This window comes from Ochlerotatus camptorhynchus, unplaced genomic scaffold, assembly GCF_037179485.1.
Source record: "Ochlerotatus camptorhynchus isolate MF236.1 unplaced genomic scaffold, CSIRO-AGI_Acam_v1.1 ptg000334l, whole genome shotgun sequence".
Lineage (NCBI taxonomy): Eukaryota > Metazoa > Arthropoda > Insecta > Diptera > Culicidae > Ochlerotatus > Ochlerotatus camptorhynchus.
Window position 1 is genome coordinate 393,510 of NW_027040822.1, and position 24,349 is coordinate 417,858.

A 24,349-nucleotide genomic window follows, 5' to 3' on the forward strand; every position below is an offset into this window, starting at 1 on the left:
GACATCCGTTCAGCCATAGGTAGTACTGCTGCAGCGGCACTAGGTACTGCAATCCCGGACCGAAGAAATGACTGGTTTGACGGCGAATGCAAACTGTTAGTAGAGGAGAAGAATGCAGCACGGGCGAGAATGCTGCAACACCGCACGAGATTGAATGTGGAGCGATACAGACAAGCGCGGAACAGACAAAACTCGGTTTTCCGAAGGAGGAAGCGTCAGCAGGAAGAAGCTAAATAGTTCGCGCAAAGGCTACGTGCCGCAAGCCGATATGTGCAAGGATATGGACGGTAACCTTCTCACGAACGAGCGTGAGGTGATTGAGAGGTGGAAGCAGTACTATGACGAGCACCTCAACGGTGAAGCAGCAGAAAACGAAGGTGGAACGGCAACAGACCTTGGAGCACGCGCAGAAGACGACAGGCTACCGGCCCCTGATCTTCAAGAAGTTGATGAGGAGATCGGTCGGCTGAAGAACAACAAAGCAACTGGTGTAGATCAACTACCAAGTGAGCTATTGAAGTACGGTGGTGAAGCACTGGCTAGAGCGCTGCACTGGGTAATTGCCAAGATTTGGGAGGAGGAGATATTACCGGAGGAGTGGATGGAAGGTGTCGTATGCCCAATCTACAAAAAGGGCGACAAGTTGGATTGCTGCAACTACCGCGCGATCACACTGCTGAGCGCCGCCTACAAGGTACTCTCCCAAATTCTATGCCGCCGTCTGTCACCATATGCATGAGAGTTCGTCTGGCAATACCAGGCGGAATTCATGGGTGCCCGCGCTACCACGGACCAAATTTTCGCGATTCGGCAGGTTCTGCAGAAATGCCGCGAATACAACGTGCCCACACATCATTTGTTCATCGATTTCAAATCCGCATACGACACAATCGATCGAGATCAGCTATGGCAGATTATGCACGAGTATGGACTTCCGGATAAACTGACGCGATTGGTCAAGGTGACGATGGATCGAGTGATGTGCGTTGTTCGAGTATCGGGGACACTCTCGAGTCCCTTTGAATCTCGAAGAGGGTTACGGCAGGGTGATGGACTTTCGTGTCTGCTGTTCAACATCGCGTTAGAAGGTGTGATCAGAAGAGCTGGGATAGACACGAGTGGCACGATATTCAGGAAGTCCCTCAAGCTCCTTGGCTTCGCCGATGACATTGACATTATGGCACGGAACTTTGAGATGATGGCGGAAACGTACATCAGACTGAAGGCTGAAGCTAGACGGATTGGACTTGCCATCAACGCATCAAAGACAAAATACATGAAAGGAAGAGGTTCTAGGGAATACAATGTTAGCCTCCCACCCCGAGTTCAGATTGACGGTGACGAAATTGAGGTGGTCGATGAGTTCGTGTATTTGGGCTCACTGGTGACCGCCGAAAATGATACCAGCAGAGAAATTCAAAGACGCATTATGGCAGGGAATCATGCCTACTTTGGACTCCGGAGGACGCTCCGGTCGAATAAAATTCGCCGCCGCACAAAGTTGACTGTCTACAAGACGCTGATTAGACCGGTGGTCCTTTACGGCCACGAGACCTGGACTATGCTCGTGGAGGACCAACGCGCCCTTGGTGTTTTCGAACGGAAGGTGTTGCGTATCATCTACGGTGGAGTGCAGATGGATGACGGAACGTGGAGGAGGCGAATGAACCACGAATTGCACCAGCTGCTGGGAGAGCCATCCATCGTCCACATTGCAAAAATTGGGCGACTACGGTGGGCTGGGCACGTCGTAAGAATGCCGCACGACGACCCAGTGAAAATGGTTCTAGAAAGCGACCCAACAGAAACAAGAAGAAGAGGCGCGCAGCGGGCAAGGTGGATCGACCAAGTAGAAGGTGACCTGCGGACCCTTCGCAGACTACGAGGCTGGCGAACTGTGGCCATGGATCGAGTAGAGTGGAGACGACTTCTTCGGACAGCAGAGGACAACAAGGCCTTAGCCTGATTGGTAAGGTAAGGTAAGCCATACAAAGTATGAGAAGAAATCTAAGAAATTTATGAGGAGAAATGCCAATTAATTCTTAGGAGACTTTCAATGTGAGTAGAATTCCAAGGGAAGGAGCGAGGGAGACGACTCTATCTACGATGCAAAAAAGATTGTGTTTTGCTGTGGCTAGCTGCGCGCACGCTGAGTAGATAGAAAGAAGATTGATGACGATTCTGAAGATTTCCTGCAAAAAATTGATGAGCGATGCAAGTAGATGCGACAAATGAAAGAAGATTGTTCGAAGATTGATTCGCTAGTGTGAGATTTGTTGAGCATCTAAACTTGAGATTTAGATGTGTCGCCCCCCTCGGGAAGGAGTGAGATTCAAAAGGAAATCTGAAATGTATTCAATGAATATTCTGATAATCTTTCCAAATGGCGTCTTATTGTAGAGAATTTCAAGGTAATTCCGGGGATAACTAAAATAAAATTGAATTCGGAGGATAGCTTCATCTAAATTTCCATTGAATATGGAATGGGCTATTCTGAGGTCTTCAGAACTTCCCAAATTTTTCCTGAAGTTAATCACAATACTACTCATCAAATTCTTAAACTTCCCTGATCTCAATAGGACTTCCTAAAGTTTCCATAATTTTTCTAACGATCATGAATCTCTTCTAAAGGGTTAAGAATTCGCTGAAGTTTTCTAAACTTCTTTAAACTTTCTGTAACTTCTCTAATGTTAAAGGAACTGCTCTGAGGTTCTCTGTTCTTTTCTGAAATTCTCAAAACTGCTCTAATTTGAACCGTCCTTAAAATGTTTAAGCTTCAGTGAACTTCTGAACTTATACGAAGACCTCAATAAACTTTAAATTTCTGCTTTAAACTAAAAACTGCTGAAAGAAACTGCTTTAAATTTCCCACCAATTTTCTGAAACTAATGGAACTGACCTCCCCCTGAAATTGCTCAAATTTTCGGAGCTTACTAAACTTCTTTCAAATACTCTCGCATTTTGCTAATGTACCTAAAATGCCTGAAGTTTGCGGATCTCCCCTTAAGCTCCATAGATTTCTATGAAGTTCTAGAAATGTCTCTGAAGACCACTGTCCTTCTGTGAAGTTTTCGAAGTTTATCTAAATTTCTGGAACTTTTGTGCTCCTGGAATTAGAATTAGAACGATTAGAAACTTCCATTAAAATATCAACACTTATTAAAACTACCCAAACGATATTGAATTTCTTTAAAGTTCTCTAGACAGCCCTGAATTGATCAGTATATTTAAGAACCCGCAACTTTACTGAAATTAATGGATTTGCCTTGAAGTTTCGATTATTTTCCTTAAGTATTCTAACCATTATAAACGCTCACTTATTTTTCCTGAACTTATCCACGCTTACCTGAAGTTCTATTAATTTGTTTAATAATCCGGAAAATTTTCTGATATATGTATATTCAAAACTCCCTGGTGTTTTTGGATCAATCATAGAATTCTTAGTAAACGCCATAATTCAACGGAATTCCTTGCAAATCGCTGCAAATTTGCTTAAGTTAATGGGATTATTCGGAAGCTATCTGATCGTCCTCAAAGTACTCGGAACTTCGATGAATATCATGAAACATTTCATGATTCTAAGTTCTCTGGAATTTCTTGAAGATGTTTATCGCTGCTTGCTAAAAGTTCTCGCATTTTTTTAATGAATGGAACTTCGTTGACATTTTCTAATCAACTTAGCTAAATTTTCGCATTTTTTTAAGTTCTTGAAATCTCCATGATATAACACCCTTAAATTACTCTCACGTTTTCCGGATGTTCATGTAATTTATATCACGTTCCAAAAATTCTATCGGAGCTTTGCTGAAGTTTCTGAAACTCCTTTAAGGTTTCTACAATTTCCTTGAAATTATTTGAACTGCCCTTTGATTCTCTGATCTTGATGTTCTCGAAGCTTCCCTAAAGCTATCAATTCTATTGAAGATAAATTTCCCTGAAATTCTTTGAACTTCTGCGAAGTTCCTGAAACATTTCTGAAGGTTTCATAAATGCTTTGATGGTCTCTGTACTTCCCTGAAATTCTCGGAACATCTTAAGGGTTATTAATTTTTCTAAATTAACGATTATATATATTTACACTGCTCCAAAAAGTCTCAACTAAAGTCATGGGAACTGCTCTTAAGAGTTGAAATTCCTCAAAGATTTCTAGATCTAGCTTTTCTGAGGTGCTTAGAACTTCTTAAAAATTTGCACAATACCCCTCAAGGTTTCTATATTTCTCAAGTTCACTTAGCACCTGTGATGTGCTCTGAAATTCTAGGAACTTCATAAAAGTTCCTGACAATTTTCGGATCATAAAAGAACCGATTTGAGGATCTTAAAGCTTCCAATAATTTCAGTGTGTTAACTTCCCTTATGTTCCCACAGTTTGTTTATGGAGCTTCACTGAAATTCTCAGCATTTCCTTTAAGTTCTTCAGAACTTCTTCAAAGTTCCTACAATTGTTGTGAAGTTAATGGGACTGCAATGAAGATCTCTAATCGTTCATAAAGTTAATTACGAACTTGAAATAAATCATTTAATGTTTTCCTTAATTCAGGCACTTTGAAAATTCTTCAATATCTTGAACTTGTACATGGAATACGAAAATTCAAGCAATTGAATATTTTTAGATCTTGGACTTACTTAAATTAAGCATTTTTTTTTTATCTTTATTAAAGTAAGAAATTAAGTAAGTGCTAAACTTCAACATTCAATGGATTTGTGTCAGTTGTTTCTTTAAAATTGATTCCCATGTCTTAAAAACGTTTGGATTTATTACTGTTGTTTTTGATCTTCCAGAAAAAGCATATTTTGAACGCATTTTAAAAATAGCTTTTTTATTATAAGCCTGGAATTTATCCGTTAAAGTTCTGGAAAAACCTGGAAAACTCAGGAAATTTTATTTAGAAAAATGAGTAGACACCCTATAGATCAGTGTTGGAAAAGTTCGCGATATTTCACGAAGTTCACCAAGGGAAAAGTTCGCGAGTCATAGTGAGTTTTTGCTGTAGATACAGTAAGACATTAAACATCACATAGCAAAGAATTCTCAATCTTGAAATAAATTCACGCTAACAAAGTTGAAAATAGTGACTGATTATAAGGAAAAGTGACTTTAGTGACTTGACCTTAAAAAATTAGACTTTTAGTGACTGGCTTGAAAAAAATGACCAAGTCACTAAAAAGTGACTCGCTACCAGTCCTGCGATACGGTTCGGATAAGTGCAGACGGGTGCTCCCGTGTTCATGAAAATCAAAAACGACACGGTAGACATTGAAAGTCAGTTTATGCACGTTTCAAACGTGACGTTTGCAATACAAATCCCTGTAGGGGGGCGCTATGGAAGGCGATATTTACGAGCGACAAATCGCCTACCACGAATTTTTCACGATTTCTCGTCAGCAAGTCCTGGACAACTGGCAACAAAAGTGGAATGATGGTGATCTGGGAAGATGGCTGCATTCTATTGTCCCACAGGTGTCGATCGAACCCTGGTTCAAAAGGTTGGATATAAGTTGTTATTTTATTCGTGTAATGTCCAGGCTCATGTCCAATCACTGGTCGTTAAACGCCCACCTCTTCCGTATTACGCTTGCCGACAGCAACTTGTGTACCTGTGGAAACGGTTATCACGACATCGAGCATGTTGTTTGGTCCTGCTCCTTGCATCATGAGGCGAGATCCGTTCTGTGTGATTCCCTTAGGCTCCGAGGAAAACAACCCTTTAAGCCAATTAGAGACGTCTTGGCTTGCCATGATATCGACTTTATGAAGCTTATTTACGACTTTCTTAAAGCTGTTGATGTAAGGGTTTTTAATGTTTTGTGTTTTAGTCATCCTTTACGTTTAAGTTTTAAATGAGTTCAAAATGCTTTCCTTTGTCCTCCCTCCAAATGATCAATAAATGTAATCCCTACTCTCGAGTAAGCCGCGAGTAATCGGCCCCCGTTCTACTAACATTAGTTGTAAGAAATGATATTCATTCTGTAAAAATCACCAGTATGTCAACACAATCATGTAAAAAATATTCGGCTCCGCAAAGCTAACGCATTTGAGCCTTGACAAATAAATGGATTATAATAAAAAAAATCCCTGTAGGGAGGGAAATTTTACGGAAAAATGCCTGCAGAAGGGAGGTAAGTATGGGACTAATTGTCTTAACATGTTTTAAGCTGGGACGGGACTTGACAATCGGGTAGCGATATCAAGAAAATTTGTTGTCAAATCCGAGCCAGATTCTGATTGGCCGATTTGACAGCAGCAATCTTGGAATATAAAGGACAGAGGGATCACAGCAACCTGACTGGATGTGATGCCGGAATCAATGTTGACGCAAATGGCCAATGTGAAAGGAAAATTGAAAAATTGAGTGTATTGCTAGGGGCAATCAACTCTGCACACTGTGCCAAAACACAGCATGACACACCGTTCGGCACATTAAGGCACACTTTGATAAGTTTGACACAAACAATATTGTATAAAACGGAAATACTGTTGAGTGTTGACGTTTTGCAAATCGTTGCTAAGGTTTACTACTCGGTTCAATACATTGTTTACTCACAAATGAAGCTAGTGAGAAAGTGTAATACATAAAAATAACAAACGTGTATGCACCGGTGTTGAGGACCTTTCGAAAAATTATTTAAGTATTGTCTGAATCGCGAAACCTAGCAAAACTAAGTTCGTTTCTTCCGAATCCCAGCAAAAATATCAGCGGATCGTGTTTTTATCTAGAACAGCTTGTTTTCCGGCCTCACTTCAGTCGAGTTCATCTACACCATGGCCGGTCCTTGTCGGTATGGCAGTGAAGACTGCTGAAATGGGTATCCTCTGGAGACAATTCGTTTTCGATGATGGAATCATTGTGAACAATATCCGACGGTTGCCTTTGATGATACATTTGGAAGGCAACATCAACAATTTTTATCAAAATGGATCCCAACGGGGATAGTGGAACAGCCACGCAATGGTGTTATTCGTACGAAACTAAGAGTCCCTTGCATCCTGCGAAGATTTAATTTAATTTTGGAACGATGAGCATCGAGCTTGATGAATCCTCACATTCAGTATTGGAAAAGTTCACCATCTGTGTGGAGCTGAGTGGATTGGGCGGAAACTTCTCGAGTTCTATAAAAACCTACAGGCGCCAGATAAAGCGCTTCAGTTAAAGTCTGCGATGGCCGAGAATCCCATTTTCGAAGCATGACAGATCTTAAGGGAAGATGTTTGATAGATTTCATCGATGGTACATTGCGGAAGGTACCACAACTGCATCAGACCGTAGCTTAGTAGGCTTGATGGTGTGTAATTAGGAGGTGGTAGAAAGCATAATGATCAGCAATACGATAGGCTTTGGTTATATATTTGAGGACACGCACTTCTGAGTCGATTAAATGATTGAAAACTGGTTCGACTAGTGCGGGATTGAACTATCGCCCGTTCGAGTTCTGGGTTTACTTTAGTCGGGGAGGATTTAATAGACAGGAATTTCATTCTTCATCGATCGGGTTTCTCCACTGTACACCTGCAAGCAATCAACAATTCAAAAAGACATTGAGCCAGAATCTTCTGGACGGGTTGAATTTGCTTGAACACCATATTGGTTTGAGGGTTTCCAGTTCCTCTTCCTCCTCTTGACCCACTAACGCTCTAAAAATAATGAAGGTTAATGCTTGCCATACATCAGAAAAATTGAGAATGTAAACATAATCACAAAAGTTATAACTTTCAGGGTTGCCAAACTCATGGAATATTGACACCTTGATAGGCATACTTTGATGATCCTTTTTTTTTATACAGGGGGAATCTGCTCCCAGACACCTGAGAAGATAACTCAGGGTGTGGGGATAGGAGAAGTAGCACTCCCGACCCACTAAACCTTACCCTGTGCTCTAGGCCCTTGCCCTCCCCGGAACCGCCCGAAGGCATTACGTCATGGGAGGGGGCCGATTGCGCTATGGCGCTTCACTAAGTGTTGTGTCAGACGTGACACTCGCTACTGCACAGTGAGCAGCTGTTAGTTGTTCGCCTGAGTTCTAGAGCAGACGTGATAGCCAGCCAACTGTCCAGGGCAGCACAGGACAGATGTGACCGCTTACCAGCTGCGTGTGCTAAGCACTTTAAGAGCCCGGTGTCACTCCTGCCTTTGCACAACGAGGCTATGTGCAGGGCTTTTCAACCTCCTGGGACGAGCTGGATGGGGTTCCAACGTCCTTACTCTGCGGTAGTTCGTTTAGCCGCAATATCTCCCCCTGGGGTTCGATAATTAACGTTTCCAGGGCACACCACGAGGAGGCGAACTACTTCATGTCCCAATACTTTGATGATCCTGGACAGGCACGTTCGACACAGCGCTTGGCACAGCTTTCGGCACAACTCAATCCCTCGGCACGAATTAAGGTGTGCAGGGTTGAATACCTCCAGGTGCATTGCGTGATTTAAGCGATGGATATTGCTGTTTATGGTTGTTTTTATTGTGTTGAGCAAAAATGATGTACAAAGTGCTATTCTGCGGTAGAAACTCCGAATCCGATCAAAACTAAAATAGAAAAATCATTCTGTAATTCTGACATTATTGGTTAACCCCGTCAAAACCACGCACGCGAAATTCATCAAAAACATTGAAAAGAGTGAGAAGCTTGATTGTCAAGTCACGTCCCCCGGTTTTCAAGAGAGTGAGGATATTTTTTCACCAAACTGTTCAATCAAAATAAATCGTTTGACCGCTATGATTTTTTTTTAATTTCTGTGATCACTGTGATCAAAAGATGTTGGCAACAGCGATCTGTCAGATTATCAGTCTTCTGTAACCAAATTCATTAGGTTTCAATACGATCGAGGCAATCTGTGAAAAATACTGTTTTATTTCTGTTCTTTATTACTACATCACGTGTTAGCCTTGTCAAAATCCCATAAATGAAGAAGTTAAGAAGTCATCTAAAAGTTTCGAAAAGATCCAATATCATACACAACAAGGTAAGCAATCCGAGGATCTGCCCAAATGCTCAATTTGGAAAAACCCAATTGAGGCAAGACAAGCATGTACGAAAGATGGTGAAAAGATGTTCAAATAAGGAAAAATACATCTCCATTCGTATAACAACCCTGGAAGTCGAAAAAGCAACTACTAAATTAGCTTCAAGAGACAAAACTGGATCAGGTATCCGTGGTCTCCTTCATTAAAACCTGCTCCATAGTAGATTGCTTAATTGGTGGCACATTTTCAGATTTCAGATCGTTCAAACAACAAACAACGGAGGCCAATAAAATAAACCGTAGGACATTTCTCGGAACAATCCACTACGTGGGTCGCAGTGTTCAAATCGACACGAAGGACCTCCGAAGCTTGAACGGAAAACTCTATGATTCTCTAGTGGAGTACGTTGCAGTACTGCTGGCAGGGGAACACGAGAAGTTTTTCGTTGTTCCACCGTATGCCGTCAGGACCGTTCTCGGGTTTGATTACGCGAACTCAAACGCAAGATCAAGAAGTCATGGAAGCGGAATAGTGGAACGTGAAGTTCTCAAGTTGATAAACTTCAAGGATAGGAAATTAATCATGCCACTGTGCGCCTATGATCACTTCGTACTTCTTGAAGTTGACTTAATGAATAAAACACTAAGAATGTGGGATTCGCTGCGGAATGCTAGAAGAAGAAGAGCAACAAATACACTTCAGAAGTTTTTTCGAATAGCGACCAGTGCAAACTTTGCTGTCGCATCTGAGATACAGGAAGCGCTTGGATGCTTAAAAGAGTGGAAGGCAGAAGATGTGCCGTGTAGCCAGCAGAAGGACGGAACGAGTTGTGGAATTTTCTTGCTGGTTTTCGTCGAACAGTTGCTGGCCGGGAAAGATTCATTCGAAGGAGACGTTGATGTTACAAAATTTCGAAGGAAGATCCGCGCCATAATAAGGGAGAGTTTCCGATGATATGCATTGTGTGCTATTTGCGGTGATGCAATGAAGGATCTGGTAGAGTGTCATAATTGCCGATTATCATTTGATCGGAACTGTTGGGAAGAATGGGGTGTAAGTTTTTGCTTGATATGTGAAAATTAGAGTGAACAATTCTCAGAGTTCGATTATTAAAGAAGTTTTGGCTCCAGTTTTTTTCCTCTGTTCGGTACATAAATCAACTGCGACCAGTAATTAATATATAGTATTGCCAATTTAGAGAAAAATAAGCATTTGGCGTCAGATTATCAGCTCTAATAGCATGCTGTGGCTGCGCCGAATTATTTTCTCTGAAGCGGCAATAGTAGCATCACCGACAAACCGACATGAATGACCATAGCAAAAACAATAAAATTTCTGACCAAAGCACACTACTGACATCTGGCTCCATGATCGCGGGAAATATTTAGCTAAGCCATGAACCCGCATGCAAAATTATTGATTTGATTCGTGTCTGATCTATTCTGGACAAATTATTGTTATCTAGATCAAAAAATTCTATTGTTTTGATATTGAGTTGCACCAGATGCACTACTTAAAAATTGTATCAGTTTTGGTAGTTTTTGAGAGAGCAGTGGAGAAAGCACAGGTCTGATAATCGCATCGTTCGTTATTCGAGCCTGGTTGGCACTCCCTTTTTTCGATATAATTAATTTCACTTACTCATACACTCCATGGCCCTTATTTCGGGTGTCACTACACGGTAATAAGCAAGTGATAAGACCCGTGATTACCTTACAAATCAAATGAGAATCACTTCGCCGTGACGACAAGTGACAACTTTTCACCGTGAAGTGCCATCCGTAATACGCCACCATATTTTTCGGTTTCCAATTTCCTTTCATTGGACAGCAGCTCGGTAAATCTCATCCTACGTTTATGCAGTCTCCACCGAGGGGGACGACTCTATCTACGATGCAGGAAATATTGTGTTTTGCTGTGGCTAGCTGCGCGCACGCTGAGTAGATAGAAAGAAGATTAACGGCGATTCTGAAGATTTCCTGCAAAAAGATGATGCGCGATGCAAGTAGATGCGAGAAATGAAAGAAGATTTTTCGAAGATTGATTCGCTAGTGGGAGATTTGTTGAGCATCTAGACTTGAGATTTAGATGTGTCGCCCCCCTCGGTCTCCACTAACATACTGCGATGTTGAATCCCACATAATTGTTGTCTTTATTACATCCCCCGGTTGGGTGTAGTCCAGAAAAGTTTAAAGAACAGACGACTAAAATGGCCAAACCAAAGATCTCTACCGAAAAATCTAAGTGAATTCGTTTATTATTCAGTTCCAACCTGGATCGGGTATCAAGATTGGGTCTGCTTGTTTTCTGACAAACGTCAGTTTGATCGTTTGTTTTTAAAACCCACCGCAGGTTGAGGTTCGCACTGACAAAAATTTCGGTTTCACACTGGGATGGAACTGGTTCCAACACCAATAATAAACGAATTCGCTATAAGATATCCGTGGAAAGTTCATTAACCATACCTTTCAAGATTTCCAAAATTGAATGAACATAATGCTTGAAACCTGACTTGAAACTCTACGAATCCTCCACCAAATCTGAATTGAAAACCTCACATCCTTAAAACCTAGCAAAGGCATCCAGATCATTCGAAAGGCCAATTTCAAAGTCGTCTAAACACACCTCTGACAACGACTATTGGGGTGTTAACATCTGTACGGATTTGCTAGTCAGCTAGCACGAACTTCAGTTGCTCCTGAAATCTTATGCTGGTAGACGCTGATGCCCTGTTTACATTATGCTGATGAGCTTTTTTGCTAGCAGCTGACTCATTAGCGCTAGTGAAATAGCATAAGTGTAAACACCCCACATACCTCAAAACGCACCATAAGTTCACCGGAGTAATCTCCAAAAACCGCTGGAACGACGACAAAAGTCTCCATGGGTTAGATATGTCCCCAAGTGCCCAAAACTTTCTCCTTAAGTGCCCTGAATCAACAACTATAAACTGAAAAACAGTGTTTTTTGGTGATAAAACTTCACTACTAGGTGAATCACTCAATCGCTATGATCGCTTCCCCCTTTTTTGCATTTTCTTCCTTGTTGGTTGTATGATTGTTTACATCCTGTGCAACGACGACGACGGTAGACGGTAGCTGATTCAGCCAGTAGGTAGGCATATGAAGGTATGCGTGCACGATGGGAGTCGGATAAGCGCCTGCTTTGTTATGTTATGCTACGCTATGCTCTGGTGGGTCAGCTGCATCAGCGCCTACTGCTCTTTGCGTGTGCTTCTTCGGTTCTGTTGGTTGGGTTCTATGCCTATGTTTTGGTCGTCTTCGGTTCCGTTCTATACGTAGCAGTGGCAGCGGCGGCAGCAGCGTGGGAAAATACGATCAAGTGAGATGAAAGTCAAATTTATTAAAACAGACGGACAGAGACGGGTAGGGTACACACACACCACACATAGAAGCTCGTAGATCGTGGGAATGGTTCTCGTTCTGTTCTTCTGAACATGCGACGACGGAATGAGGTGGGGTGAATAAATTGTTAATGATATCGGGGATCGGTGGGAACAACATGTGTGCAGGAAGAGTTTGGGATCGAATAGCTTCACACTGTGGGTTTGGGTTGTTTTGGAATTTTGGATCGGGCATTCGCAATTTGGAAGTGAACGGTGTCAGATCGCGATCGGTGCGTTGCGTGGAGGTGTGAGAATAGAGCGGAAATCGATCGATACGGAAGTGGATATCAGTGAGTGAAGTTTGCGAGTGGGTGTTTCATGGGATATCGCAAGGATTATTAACTGTGGGTGAAAGATGGCCAATCCTGGAAAACCAGATCACCATGGAAACGATGATCGAGATGCTGAGAGTTATCTCAGAAGGATTAAGGCGGAAATCAGAAAGGTGCGTTTTTTTAAGTGGAGCTCAGGGACAATTTCGGGGAAGAAAAAAATGGCAAACATGCGTGAATGGTTTGTGAATTGATCCGATCATGATCATACACGCGCGGCACGCGTTTTCTAGCCAATGATCTGATTTGCGCATTTCAATAATAGACGTGATTCGCAAATGTCTAAAGCCAGTTAATTTACTTTGCAGACGAATAAACCGATCATGGAGAAAAAACGAAGAGCACGGATCAACAACTACCTGAATGATCTCAAGGCTCTTCTGCTGGATGCAATGAAGAAAGACGTATGTCAACCAATCTTTCAAACACAATACGCAATAAGCGTAGCTAACTGTTGTTCATCAAATTTCAGCCCATCCGCCATTCCAAGTTGGAGAAAGCGGACATTTTGGATCTAACCGTAAAGCACCTGCAAGATATGGAACGACGAAAACTGGCGATCGCAATGGCTGTTGATCCGACCGTAGCTGACAAGTTCAAAAATGGCTTCAACGAGTGTATCGATGAAATCGACAAATACCTCAACACCGTTTCCGGTGTGGACAGCGGAATGAAGCAACGCGTTTCCAATCACTTGAAATCCTACTTGAGGTATCAACGGTTCCCACAATCGGGAGCAGTTGGTTCGTTTGGAGGTCTATTCGGAAGGACAACCGACGAAATCAACAACAACGGTCGGCTGGCAGTGGACGGAATGCCACTGATTCCATCCCTTCTCCCCAGTGGAGAGCTTGCGTTCATAATGCCTCACAACAGCACCAGCGGTTTACCCTTCTTCCCCAGACTTCCAACGGGACAAGGATTACCTTCCCTCAATTCCGATCACTTCAAACCGATCTCTCACGAGAAGCAACCGTACGCCCCCAGTCCACCGCTGAGCCCAGTGTCCGATCATGAAAGTGTAAAAGGGGATCTGAAGACTACACCACGAATCAAAACAAGGCCCGGTTTGATGGAAAGTTTGATGGCCGCGTTTCCAACGCCCCCTACCCCGGAGGAGAGCAGCAGAATTTCAGCCTTCAAACCGAACCACAAGCTGATCGACCGGATACGGCTGCATCGTGAACCGGAGAAGGATGAACGATTGGATGCGAGGGACGTACAGAGGGCAAAAGTTGAGACCGAGGTGGAGTTCAGCGAGGACGAAAGCGATCCAGAAGGGGACGAAGAGGAGCATGGTTCCCACTCTGGTGGGGACATGTGGAGGCCCTGGTGAATGGGAACCGTTGGTAGACGATGTGTTGTGATGTGGGATGATAAACTTGTATTTCTTCATGAAACTTGTGAGCTTTAATACGCGAACGGTGTCTCAACAAAGCAAAGTGGTAGCTTTAATAGTTTGTAAGATTGTGACGATATATTTTTAAAATGGGTTTTTTTTGTGAGAATAAATGAGCTTAAATTTTTACTAAATAATTATACGTCTATAAAGAGAGAAAAGGAAATCTTTGCCATAAGTCGAACAGAAATAATAAATTAGTTAATTGACAGCGTGTGATTGGTAATTGGTATTGCATGTGATATTTGTCCTGGGCAAACGTGTTAAAGGCCGAAAGACATGGAACCCAAATGCAGTCATCTTACTGTAATGATCAATATTATACTATGTCACTTTCGAGGAATTCCAGGTCAATAGCCCACCCTGTCAAGTGTGATAAAACAATCAACTCAGCTCGACGAGATCGTATGTAATGTGCGATTTTTTTTTCTTTTGTTGAGTGATTTTTAGCCTGCGACTAGTTCATTTCTAAGTGAGTGTGTGTGTACTGTATGGTACCAGACCAACTAAAAATTGCGATGAGTCAGCTCAATTTCGCCAAAAATGAATTTACTCAAAAGTGAGTTGAATTTTCCGGGCTTTTCCTGGAAAAAGTTACTCAGTCCAGGAGTATACTAATAGACTGAGTGAAATCTCTATCGAAGTGTGGCACTACTTCGTCATACTTCATTCAGATCTCTTCGGAACACCCCCCTTAAATCGGTAACTCGACATCCCCATTGAATTTAGTTACATCAGTCTTCATTTAACTCGTGAGCAAAGATTTTGATGCATTCATCTTATATGTAACTGACTGTCTTAATTGTTTTTGAGGCGTATAACGAAAATGGGTGCTCTAGGACTTTGTTTACCCCCTGACGATAATAGGTTAAGGTATTGCCGAAGCTGATTTTTCCCCTACTATTGGGAGAAGCTAACAGGTATCTCTTCTTGGGATCATTTGATGTGTTACGAACTGTTGAAATTTGGAACTTCGTATTCAAACTTTGACAATAGAGTAGTGCATAGAGTGTAAGCTGTTTCTGTTTCTATGTAGCTATTTTGTTTATGCAAAGTGCTTAAAGACATGGCGGAAATTCAAATTTAAAGTTATGGAACTGTCATTTATGAATTCAATCATAGCCCAAACCGTTACGTATTTCCTGTATCTAATGTGTAGTGTATGTCTTATAATTTTACACACCTTACCTTTCCTCTTACACCGCCATCATACGTTACGGATGTCTGTTCAACTTTCCACCAAAGATTGACGCTCAGATGATCTATAATGCCGTGTTAAATTTTTAGAAAGTGAATACGGATGGTCCTCAAGATATCCATTAGAGATGAAGTATGATGCTGTATTCTAAGTTCTTGCCAGAAATGTTAGGGCTCGAATTTATCAATGTGACAGTACGGAGCATATGAATCCAATAAAAATCAGCAAACGAGCACCATCATGAGGCTGGGTGTTCCAGCTACAAAGAAGCTGAGCACAATTTAAACATTCGTAATATGGATAAATCTAAGTCACGAGATTCACACCAGCACCAGTAGAAAACACATCAGCAGTGGAGGTACCATCAGTAAGCACACCCACAGAAAATGACCAAACCAGCTCCATCCGTAGAGTAGGGGTGGATTTCGGAAATCAAAAAATAACAGTGAAATTAACCATAGCAACACATATGTACCCAGCGTTCATTTTCCGTTCTGGAAAGCCTCCTCGAGTTCTTTCAACGCAATGTGGGCGGAAGCGGAACGGAAACGGAAAGTTTGACAGTTGTCAAAAATTACCTCAAGATGCCTAACCAAAGTCGCCTAGTTTTCAATCCGACAAGTAGGCATACTCAGATGGGACTTTTCCGCTTCCGCTGTCATTGAGCTTGGGCCTTTATGAACTACACGGGCTTTTATTCAACTTGAACGCAAGTTCAGATCTCTTGATCAGATCTCGAATTGATCGCGTTCAAATGCATCACTACTTTTGATCATGTTTGCGTAATAATATAATATTTGCCTAAAAAATTAGGTACGCTCCGTGTATTAATAACAACGATGGTCGAAGAATTTCCTTGCTTAACACTCGAGCACTCGCGCTGTTGTACTTTGTAAAATACATGTGGATTTTCCATATTGCAAACTCACTTATCCATGTGAAACTAACGAGCATTCCTGAAAAAAAAAATGGCTTTGAACAAAATAGCATAAGTTTTGGTTACAGTAGCATATCATAGCATAGCATAAACACGGTTGCACAATGTCGTAGGTGGTACGAGCTCCAAACTGTTGTTAAGAAGGAAACCCACCTTCATCCGTTGCTGTTAGATAGTAATTTGTGATTAATTACTACCTCTTAGATAAAGGATGTGCCTCCCTCCAACAGACCAGAGCTGTCCTGGCCACGTCCTTGCATCTGATGGGGAAAGGGGAGGAATGTTAATCCCACACTTACTTAAGAGAGATGCAGAGAACTCTACGACCCCTCATAAGTGACACGGGAAAGATGGATTTTTGTTAGTAGGAAGAGTAAGCCATAGGATACACCCAGCCGGCGTTGCTGGCAATCGTTATATCAAGCATTAAATAAAAAGAAGCTGTATGTAGGTTATCTGTCCGTTGTTGCTGCCTATTACCTAAACATATTATTCAAAACAGTATTCAGATTTTGTTTTTTTTTTTTTTTTTTTTTTTCCTTTATTATAGAGATTTTCAGCCATAGGCTAGTTCATCTCTTATTCAGATTTTGGAATTAAGAAACTTTATCAGCTCGATCCTGTTGCTCCTTTGCGCCTGAAAATGTTTGTTGATCCTAAACATATGCACTATTCATTCTGATCGATAGGAGGTTCTCATGCGTAAAAGGTTGTTAATAGTATATGGAATCGTAGATTAGAATGAAGATTCGCCCTTGGCCAAACTCCCACAGTCTGGCAGTGGCATTATGGATAAAATCTGCCTGCAATCATTTCTTATGAATGCAAGAAGCTTGAACCCGGGAATTAGAAGGTGACAGCTCTAGCGCATTTCAAGAACGCAAGCATTCCGAAGCTATTTTCACACATGATAAGCCCTACTCCAATACATTATCGATGCAATGCATTGATAATGTACTGAAACTTTAAATCAAGCAGTAGTGCAATACTTGATTGACGCGTATTTAGTAAGTTTTGAAATGATCGTCTTGAATTAGATAGATATTTTCTATCGAGGACAGAGGAACGAAAAGGTAAATAAACTTAGCTGAGCGTAACTACGCACTATAACTACGTAACTGGCACCACATGCAACGGATAAAAATTTGTGCTCTTTTCAACATCACTTCTGTACTTTCAAATTAACACTTCTTAAAAATGAAATTGTAAATTTATAACAATTCACTAGAACGAAAACGACGCAGCAAAACAAAAACACGTCATTTTCGCAGCGCGGCCTACTTCGATCGTCACTTTTGGCATCGCTTTTACAATCCACAAGTTTGTCCGCTTGTTCCGAGGAGGCAGATGTGTTTGTGTTCAGCGAATTACCAATGTGCTCTTCCGCCAACCTGCTGGATGACTTCCTCCACGGCCTTTTCGTTGAATTCCTTACTCGAAGCATCCTCGAATCGTTCCTCGTCATTAGCGGATGTGTCTGCTTGCTTCGGAATTGTATCCATTTCGGAAGGTGGTTCACCAAAATCAACGAATAATTCGCACACACAATGATTATCGTTAATTCAGCAAATGGATCGTACACTAAACTCACTAGATTTTGTTAAAGATTTCGAATTAAATTACTATTTTAGAAGTTATTACGAAATTTTCTTTTTTATCACTGAAAACTCCTGCTCACAGCAGTTTATTTCCTTCTCAGACTCAGCATTAGTTTTAGTTACAGTAATACTCTAAATAGCGCGGTAAAGTAGAACATTGTAAATGGAATCCGCGTAATTTTGGTTTTGACAGAATTGGTTCCAATTTGAAATATATCGTGATCCTGAACATGTAGAAGGTATCTGCCTTCGACAAAGTTGTTCAGTGGGTCAAGGATTTTTAGTTGGTGAATTTTCTCGCTACGTGGTGCTAGCAACCGATCAGCACTTGTGTTTTTTTAGTTACCGTGGGGACGTCGTTTGTGATTAGCCCCGGTTCCTTCCGAATTGTCTCGTTATTTATGAACGGCCGTTATATTCCACATTGATGGTAAAGTACTTTAGTAAAAACAGTTGACAGACGTCCTTACTTTTACTCAGAGGACTGTAATTGACGGTGGATGTCAAAATGACGTTTCACAGCCATCTAGTGGTGTCCGCATTCACTTTTTTTCTCAGTGTGCCACAATTGTGCCGCAGCTGTGCCGGTAACCAGTCATCGAGCTATCTTTGTTTGTTTGTGAGTTAATACATGTTTGGCAACTCGGTATTTTGACAGCTGTTTTGTTTTGTTCGCTGAAACCGAGAGTAATACGAGTACGCGAACCAAGACACGGGCCTTAAGCAGCGGGATAAATTTTCTTAGATTTGCGGTTGTTGCACCGTTGCGTTGCAACTTTGTTTGCTGTTCGATGGAATGGCCGATGATGTAGCAGCAGTAGAGGGAATCAATCAGGAAAAAAATTGACAGCTCAGAATCACGACGAGCACCTTTGATTGGAAGCAAATTCTGACTGCTCCAATGTTTTTGTTTGGCTATTGGTCTTCCAGAAATTAGTCCACAATCAGTGGTTCGTAATGTACGGAACGGATAGAGATTAAATGAGGAAATATCGCGTCACTTTTCCTCACTTTTGCCGAGGATTAGGCCGATTGGAGGATATTTATTTTTAACAAATCACAACCGGTGCTGCCAGCACTGCTGTTTGGAATGCAAGATTGATTGAGTGGGGTGTTGTTATCGTTGTTATACATGCGATGTTGGTAATTTTCAGCACAGTAGCGATTGTCCTGGTGTTGGTATCCCAGGTAACAATTTGATGCTTAACTAGATTTATTAAAAAAAAAATGGAGGCCCCTTCATATCTTATATATTTTTATGGGACTGCTGCAACAAGGTGCTGACTAATTTGATTTTCATTTTTATATTGTTATAATAAGTCTAAAAATTACCTTTGCATTTCGGGGCTCAAACCGGCTGTCACTGATTCACAGGCATCAATCATACCTACTGGACCACTTAAGCATATTAAGACTTGAAACACGTCAAATTTAAGTTGAATAACAGCAATGCAGAATTGTAAACAACAACTGGTGACAGTAAAACATTCCTCTCATTTTCAAGTGTAGTTAACACAATGTGGAAACAAGTGCGCGATTTATTTCGATGGTCATGTGGAAGCTATTTTAGTTAATTGAGCTATATTTTTTGGAATTCTGTCTGAATATTCAATGCATTATAGCAGTCAAAACACATAAATACAAATGTTAATACTTCTGGCGTCGTCGCAGCCCACTTCTACCTGGAGATTTTCCTAAAAAGCTCCTCTACCTTGTCTCTACTGCTGCCGCTGCTTGGGAATTTAGAAGAACTAAAATGCCGGAAATTTGCAACGAGTGACTACATTTAACAAATCAGGATATCAAAATATTTGTAGTGCATTGCTGATTTGTGGAGTAGTGTTAAGCTAAAATAAGGCTTGTTCAATCTTTAGATCAGCTGACTTATTGGGGTTGAATTATGGGGATACAATTAGCTTCATGCACTACTAATCTACTATATATTCAGCCTAATTCACTATATATTCAGCCTGCTGTTAATCAGCTTGGTACACCTTAAATCAACCAATAATCTGCTTCTGTTCTTACTGTTCTGCTTGATTCAACCAGGATCTCCTCGCTATCGAACGTTGGGCCACTGAGAATCGTCTGTTTCCCAACCCAAAGAAGACGCAAGCTATAGTCTTTTGTAGAGATGGGGCCATAATCCCTCAAAATGACATCCGCTTCTGTGATGAAACCATTACTTGGTCGAACAAAGTTACCAACCTTGGTCTCATTATGGACTCTAACCTAAAATGGACCGACCAGATAAACGAAGTCACCAAAAAGATCTACAATACTCTTCGTACGTTCAGGCGCTTCCGTGGAGTGCATTCCAGACAGATTCGTATGAAGCTCGTCCAAGCTGTGGTGTTGCCGTTCTTCGCATACTGTGACGTCGTGTACTACCCAAGCAACACACTTCTATAGAAATAAGTTCCTGCAACTTGATTTTAACTGAAATAAGTTGCACACAGGCAAACACAATTCTACAGTGACAAGTGTGCTGCTAGGGTACCCAGGACTGTCCACCGCGCTCAAGGCTCAGTTGCATCGATGCTTCAAGTCGTCGGTGAGGTTCGTGTATGGAATCCGTGGGCGTGACATGACCAGAGAAGTGCGACACACCATACTCGGATGCGATCTGCCGGAAAACTACCACCGTCGTATCTGCTGCTTCATGTACGGGGCCTACCATGGAAGCCTCCCAGAGTACATCACGCAGTACACACCTAAAGGTCGGAACGAGCGAGCTAGATCCTTTGTCCTACCGCATCACACCACAAGTTCCCGAAAAAGTGTTCTAATATTCGGAGTGTCCACCTGGAACGCACTACCACTAGCTACAAGGCAGCAACGGACTCTCACGTCGCTTAAAGCGGCGCTCCACAGAGCTGATTAATTCTCTAGGCTAATACCAATAGTAGCTGTCGATTTAAGAAATGTCAAATGTTTAGACTTAGACTTTAATTTCATTCTTAACTCCCCACTAAACTGATTCAAAATGGTTGCTTCCTTGACCTGATTTATGGTTCTGTAACTAACAGGTTTTCGTTATGCTATCAATAAATTACAAATTACTTATTGTTACTTAATTAATTAATTAATTTATCTTTATTAGGGAGGCTTTCAGCCTGGGGCTGGTTCGCCTCGAATTGTTACTTGGGATTTACGGTGGTCTGAATGTGAGAATTCAGAGTATCGCGCGGAATAATGTACAGCTACAAACAGGTATTAGGACGTGCGCTGACTATATATTTTAAGGCGGAAATTGGCGGAAATTCACGGTTGTGGTTTCCAAAATTGCATTGTGTCAACAACTATGATTATCAAATGTTTGACAGATGCAGACTGCGCAGGCGCACAGATAGGGTAGTGACCAAGTCAGAAATAGTACCAATGAATGTGCCCAGGTGTGCCCATATCTGTTGATGGCACACTGTGCGGAGTGATCAACCCCTTGGAGTTGAACATCCAGTAAAAGATGGAAGACATTTTCGGGTCTATACGTGATCATTCAGGGCAAGTCTTTCAGAGAAAATTTAAAAATACTTCCTGAGGAAGATGGCAGAAACTTTCGGATTATGTCAACAATACTTCTGGTAGAACTCAGAAGGAGTTTGTAGGAGAAACCCCAAGAGTTTTCCGGTTTAGGTCAGATGAAACTTTTGGAGCAAGTCTGGGAAAAACTCCTAGCAGATGTCGGAAGAAACTTCAAAGGAAGCCAGAAGAAATTCTGGGGAAAACTGGAATCTTAAATACTCTCAAGTATATTATATTTTCAAAATCCATCGTCTTAGATTCTTGAAAGACCTTAATCACGACATAAAAATTGTGCTTAGTTATAATGCATGTAGCATACATATTTGAATTAATTTAATTGATTTTCTTAATTTCAAACTTATTTACTATTATTATTATAATAAAGAATAATCGATTGAAATCATTTACTAGTCATACACATTTTTCAGGGTAAGGCATAGTAACTATGAGATGAATAATAACTAGGTAGGGCATGACTTTTCATACACATTTCCTGACAGTTGTTTTTTTTGGAATTCTATCTTAAAATTCAATACATTGTACATATGATTATAGCAGTCAAATCACATAAATACAAATGTTAATACTTCCGGCATCGTCGCAGCCCACTTCTACCTGGAGATATTTCTAAAAAGCTCCTCTACCATGTCTCACTGCTACCGCTGCTTGGGAATTTAGAAGAACTAAAATGTCGGAAATCGTCTTTTCGTCGGTCATTTGGATTCAAGCTGCTGCTCGGGTTAGTTGAATATTTATTAGCTGCTTCGGGGATGATTTGCTCATAATTAATATCGGCGGATTTTCACAGTAACTGACACCGATTTCACATGTATGCAATTCTCAATGGGTAAAATGACTATATTTTCAAGATTTTTTTTGTTTTAAACCGATAAGGCGAACCAGCCCAAGGCTGAAAGCCTTTCTAATAAAGATAAATTAATTAATTGTTTTAAACTGTTGTATTGATAGTAGGATTAGAACGTTTTTGATTTCAAGCAGCCATGGATGTGAAAATGGAGGATGTTATAAATCTGCATAAATTCGTGTGTTAGCTATTTGAAACAGAAATCGCTTCTAGTGAATGAAACAATTACTTTTCACAACATGATAGAGGTACAAAGGATCCATGGAGGCGAATCAGCCTAAGGCTGAAAGCCTCCTAAATAAAGCTAAATTAATTAATTAATTACAAAGGATCCATGCTTGGAAAATCTGTTAAATATCAGGGCTTAAACGCATCGCCAGGACTCCAGAAGTGATGGAACTAAAATATGCGTGCCAGCTGTGAGTCATTTTCGTGACAAATGTAAAGGTGTAAAGTAAAGGGAGAAAAGTTTGAATTTAGGTATGTTAAGTTGAAGGTTATACAGTGTATCCCAAAATTGAGCGTACAGATGTCCTTCAATTTCAGAATAACAGTTGTAAAACCCAGTTTAACGAGATACGTTTCTGAATTTATGGTTGCTGAATCATCATACATTTATCAATTATTGGTACATGTTCGTGCAAGCAACTATTACCGCCTTTACCCTAAGCATAACACAGTTATTGAACCTGTCCATAGATGTCACCACTTGTCCACCTATAATTGTCTTTTTTATCATGTATCTACTGTAATGTGCTGTACTTGTAGGTATTATTATTATTATTATTATTATTTAGCTTTATTTAGGAGGCTTTCAGCCTTAGGCTGCACTTGTAGGTAAAAACAAACAATAAATATATAGTTCAAATGCCTCCGCCATGGCAGGACGGCCAATAAATCGGTCTGTTTCAATTAATCACACCGATTTACCATGCGCGATCAGTACAGTATTGGTCTTATTCGGTTGCGTTTATTGAAAGTAAGAGCTATTTGAGAAAAAATGCTTTTTTTCTTGAAATACCTTAATATCTTAAAACACAATGAACTAAACTTCTTGAAATTGTGTTCATTTTTAGTCATAATCAAGATCATTAATATTCCACAATACTTTTTCTAAAATTTGTCCAATAGATAAAAAGTTGGAAATCTAGCGTTTTATTAAAATAAATTTAACTTCATACAGGTTCTTCCAATAAAGTCCAAAACTATAGCAAAAAATCAATAAATTTATAGTTGAAGATGCTAATTTCGAATAATAGACTGAAGTGGTAATTTTTATACGATAGATGAGGAGGAGATGAAAGTATAGAATTGATAGTTCCGTTTAGAGTACGGCAGTGTGAAAATTGCATATAGAGAGTAGACAGTGAGCTAGGACAACTTTAAGGAAGGTACAAATCGGTTTTATCATCTCTCTTTACCAGTAATACTAAACATATAGTCAAAATAAATATATGTTTAACCACCAGCCAAGATTCAAAAAAATGTTTCTATTTACAATGTTAAAACAAAAATCCACTAAGGTGTACGCTCAATTTTGCGATACACTGTATATGTAGTATAGTCTGAAATATACTAATATCACAAATTCATGCAAGCGTTCAATCGTTATGACTATTTTTTAAGCGCTATCTAGACCCCAAAATGTGTAGGCAACTATTACTAACTGAAAAAAGTCGAAAAGAAATCTCTTCGAGATGCATAAAAAACTATTTTCATAAACGAAATTACTTTTCCGTACCAAAATGATTGAAAACACAGTGCGGCAGAATGTCTTCACCCACCTGACGAACAAATGAAATGTCAACAAGCCACCAGATTGTTCTACATATGCTCTCAACATTCCTCCCATAGAACAAAGTAGATTCTCGGCTCACCTCAACAGACACCCTCTGTTTGCCTGCCAACCACCCACATTGCCCTCCAAAGAGCAAGGAGCACTTGACTGCACCAGCAAAACCACTTCATCATCACTCCACTCCACAGAAATCCACACATCTACTCACATGCATTGTTGTTGTTGCTTGGATCCCTCCGCCCACCAGCCAACGCCGCCACCTCGGATCCAATTTCAGTGTCCTTATTTTTCCACCGCTACTCGCTGCAGAATGTTGCACACACACACACAC

At 40.8% G+C, this 24,349-nt stretch overlaps 2 protein-coding genes across 2 annotated transcripts in view; both read left to right on the forward strand.

The window, feature by feature from the left end:
• The window catches only part of LOC135708749 (rab-like protein 6), a 376,690-nt gene that overhangs the window by 16,858 nt on the left and 335,483 nt on the right, over positions 1-24,349 (forward strand). The gene's annotated exons all lie outside the window — the stretch shown is intronic.
• LOC135708764 (protein deadpan-like) lies at positions 12,420-14,197 on the forward strand. The gene is made up of 3 exons (XM_065230907.1): positions 12,420-12,811; positions 13,007-13,102; positions 13,171-14,197. Exons 1-3 carry the CDS (start codon positions 12,722-12,724, stop codon positions 14,032-14,034), a joined length of 1,050 nt encoding a protein of 349 aa, XP_065086979.1. The 5' UTR covers positions 12,420-12,721; the 3' UTR covers positions 14,035-14,197.

Coding starts and splice junctions, on each gene's coding strand:
- LOC135708764 (XM_065230907.1), top strand. CDS start 12,722: ATGGCCAATCCTGGAAAACCAGATCACCATGGAAACGATGATCGAGAT. Junction 12,812..13,006: donor TTAAGGCGGAAATCAGAAAG/GTGCGTTTTTTT, acceptor TTTACTTTGCAG/ACGAATAAACCGATCATGGA. Junction 13,103..13,170: donor TGGATGCAATGAAGAAAGAC/GTATGTCAACCA, acceptor ATCAAATTTCAG/CCCATCCGCCATTCCAAGTT.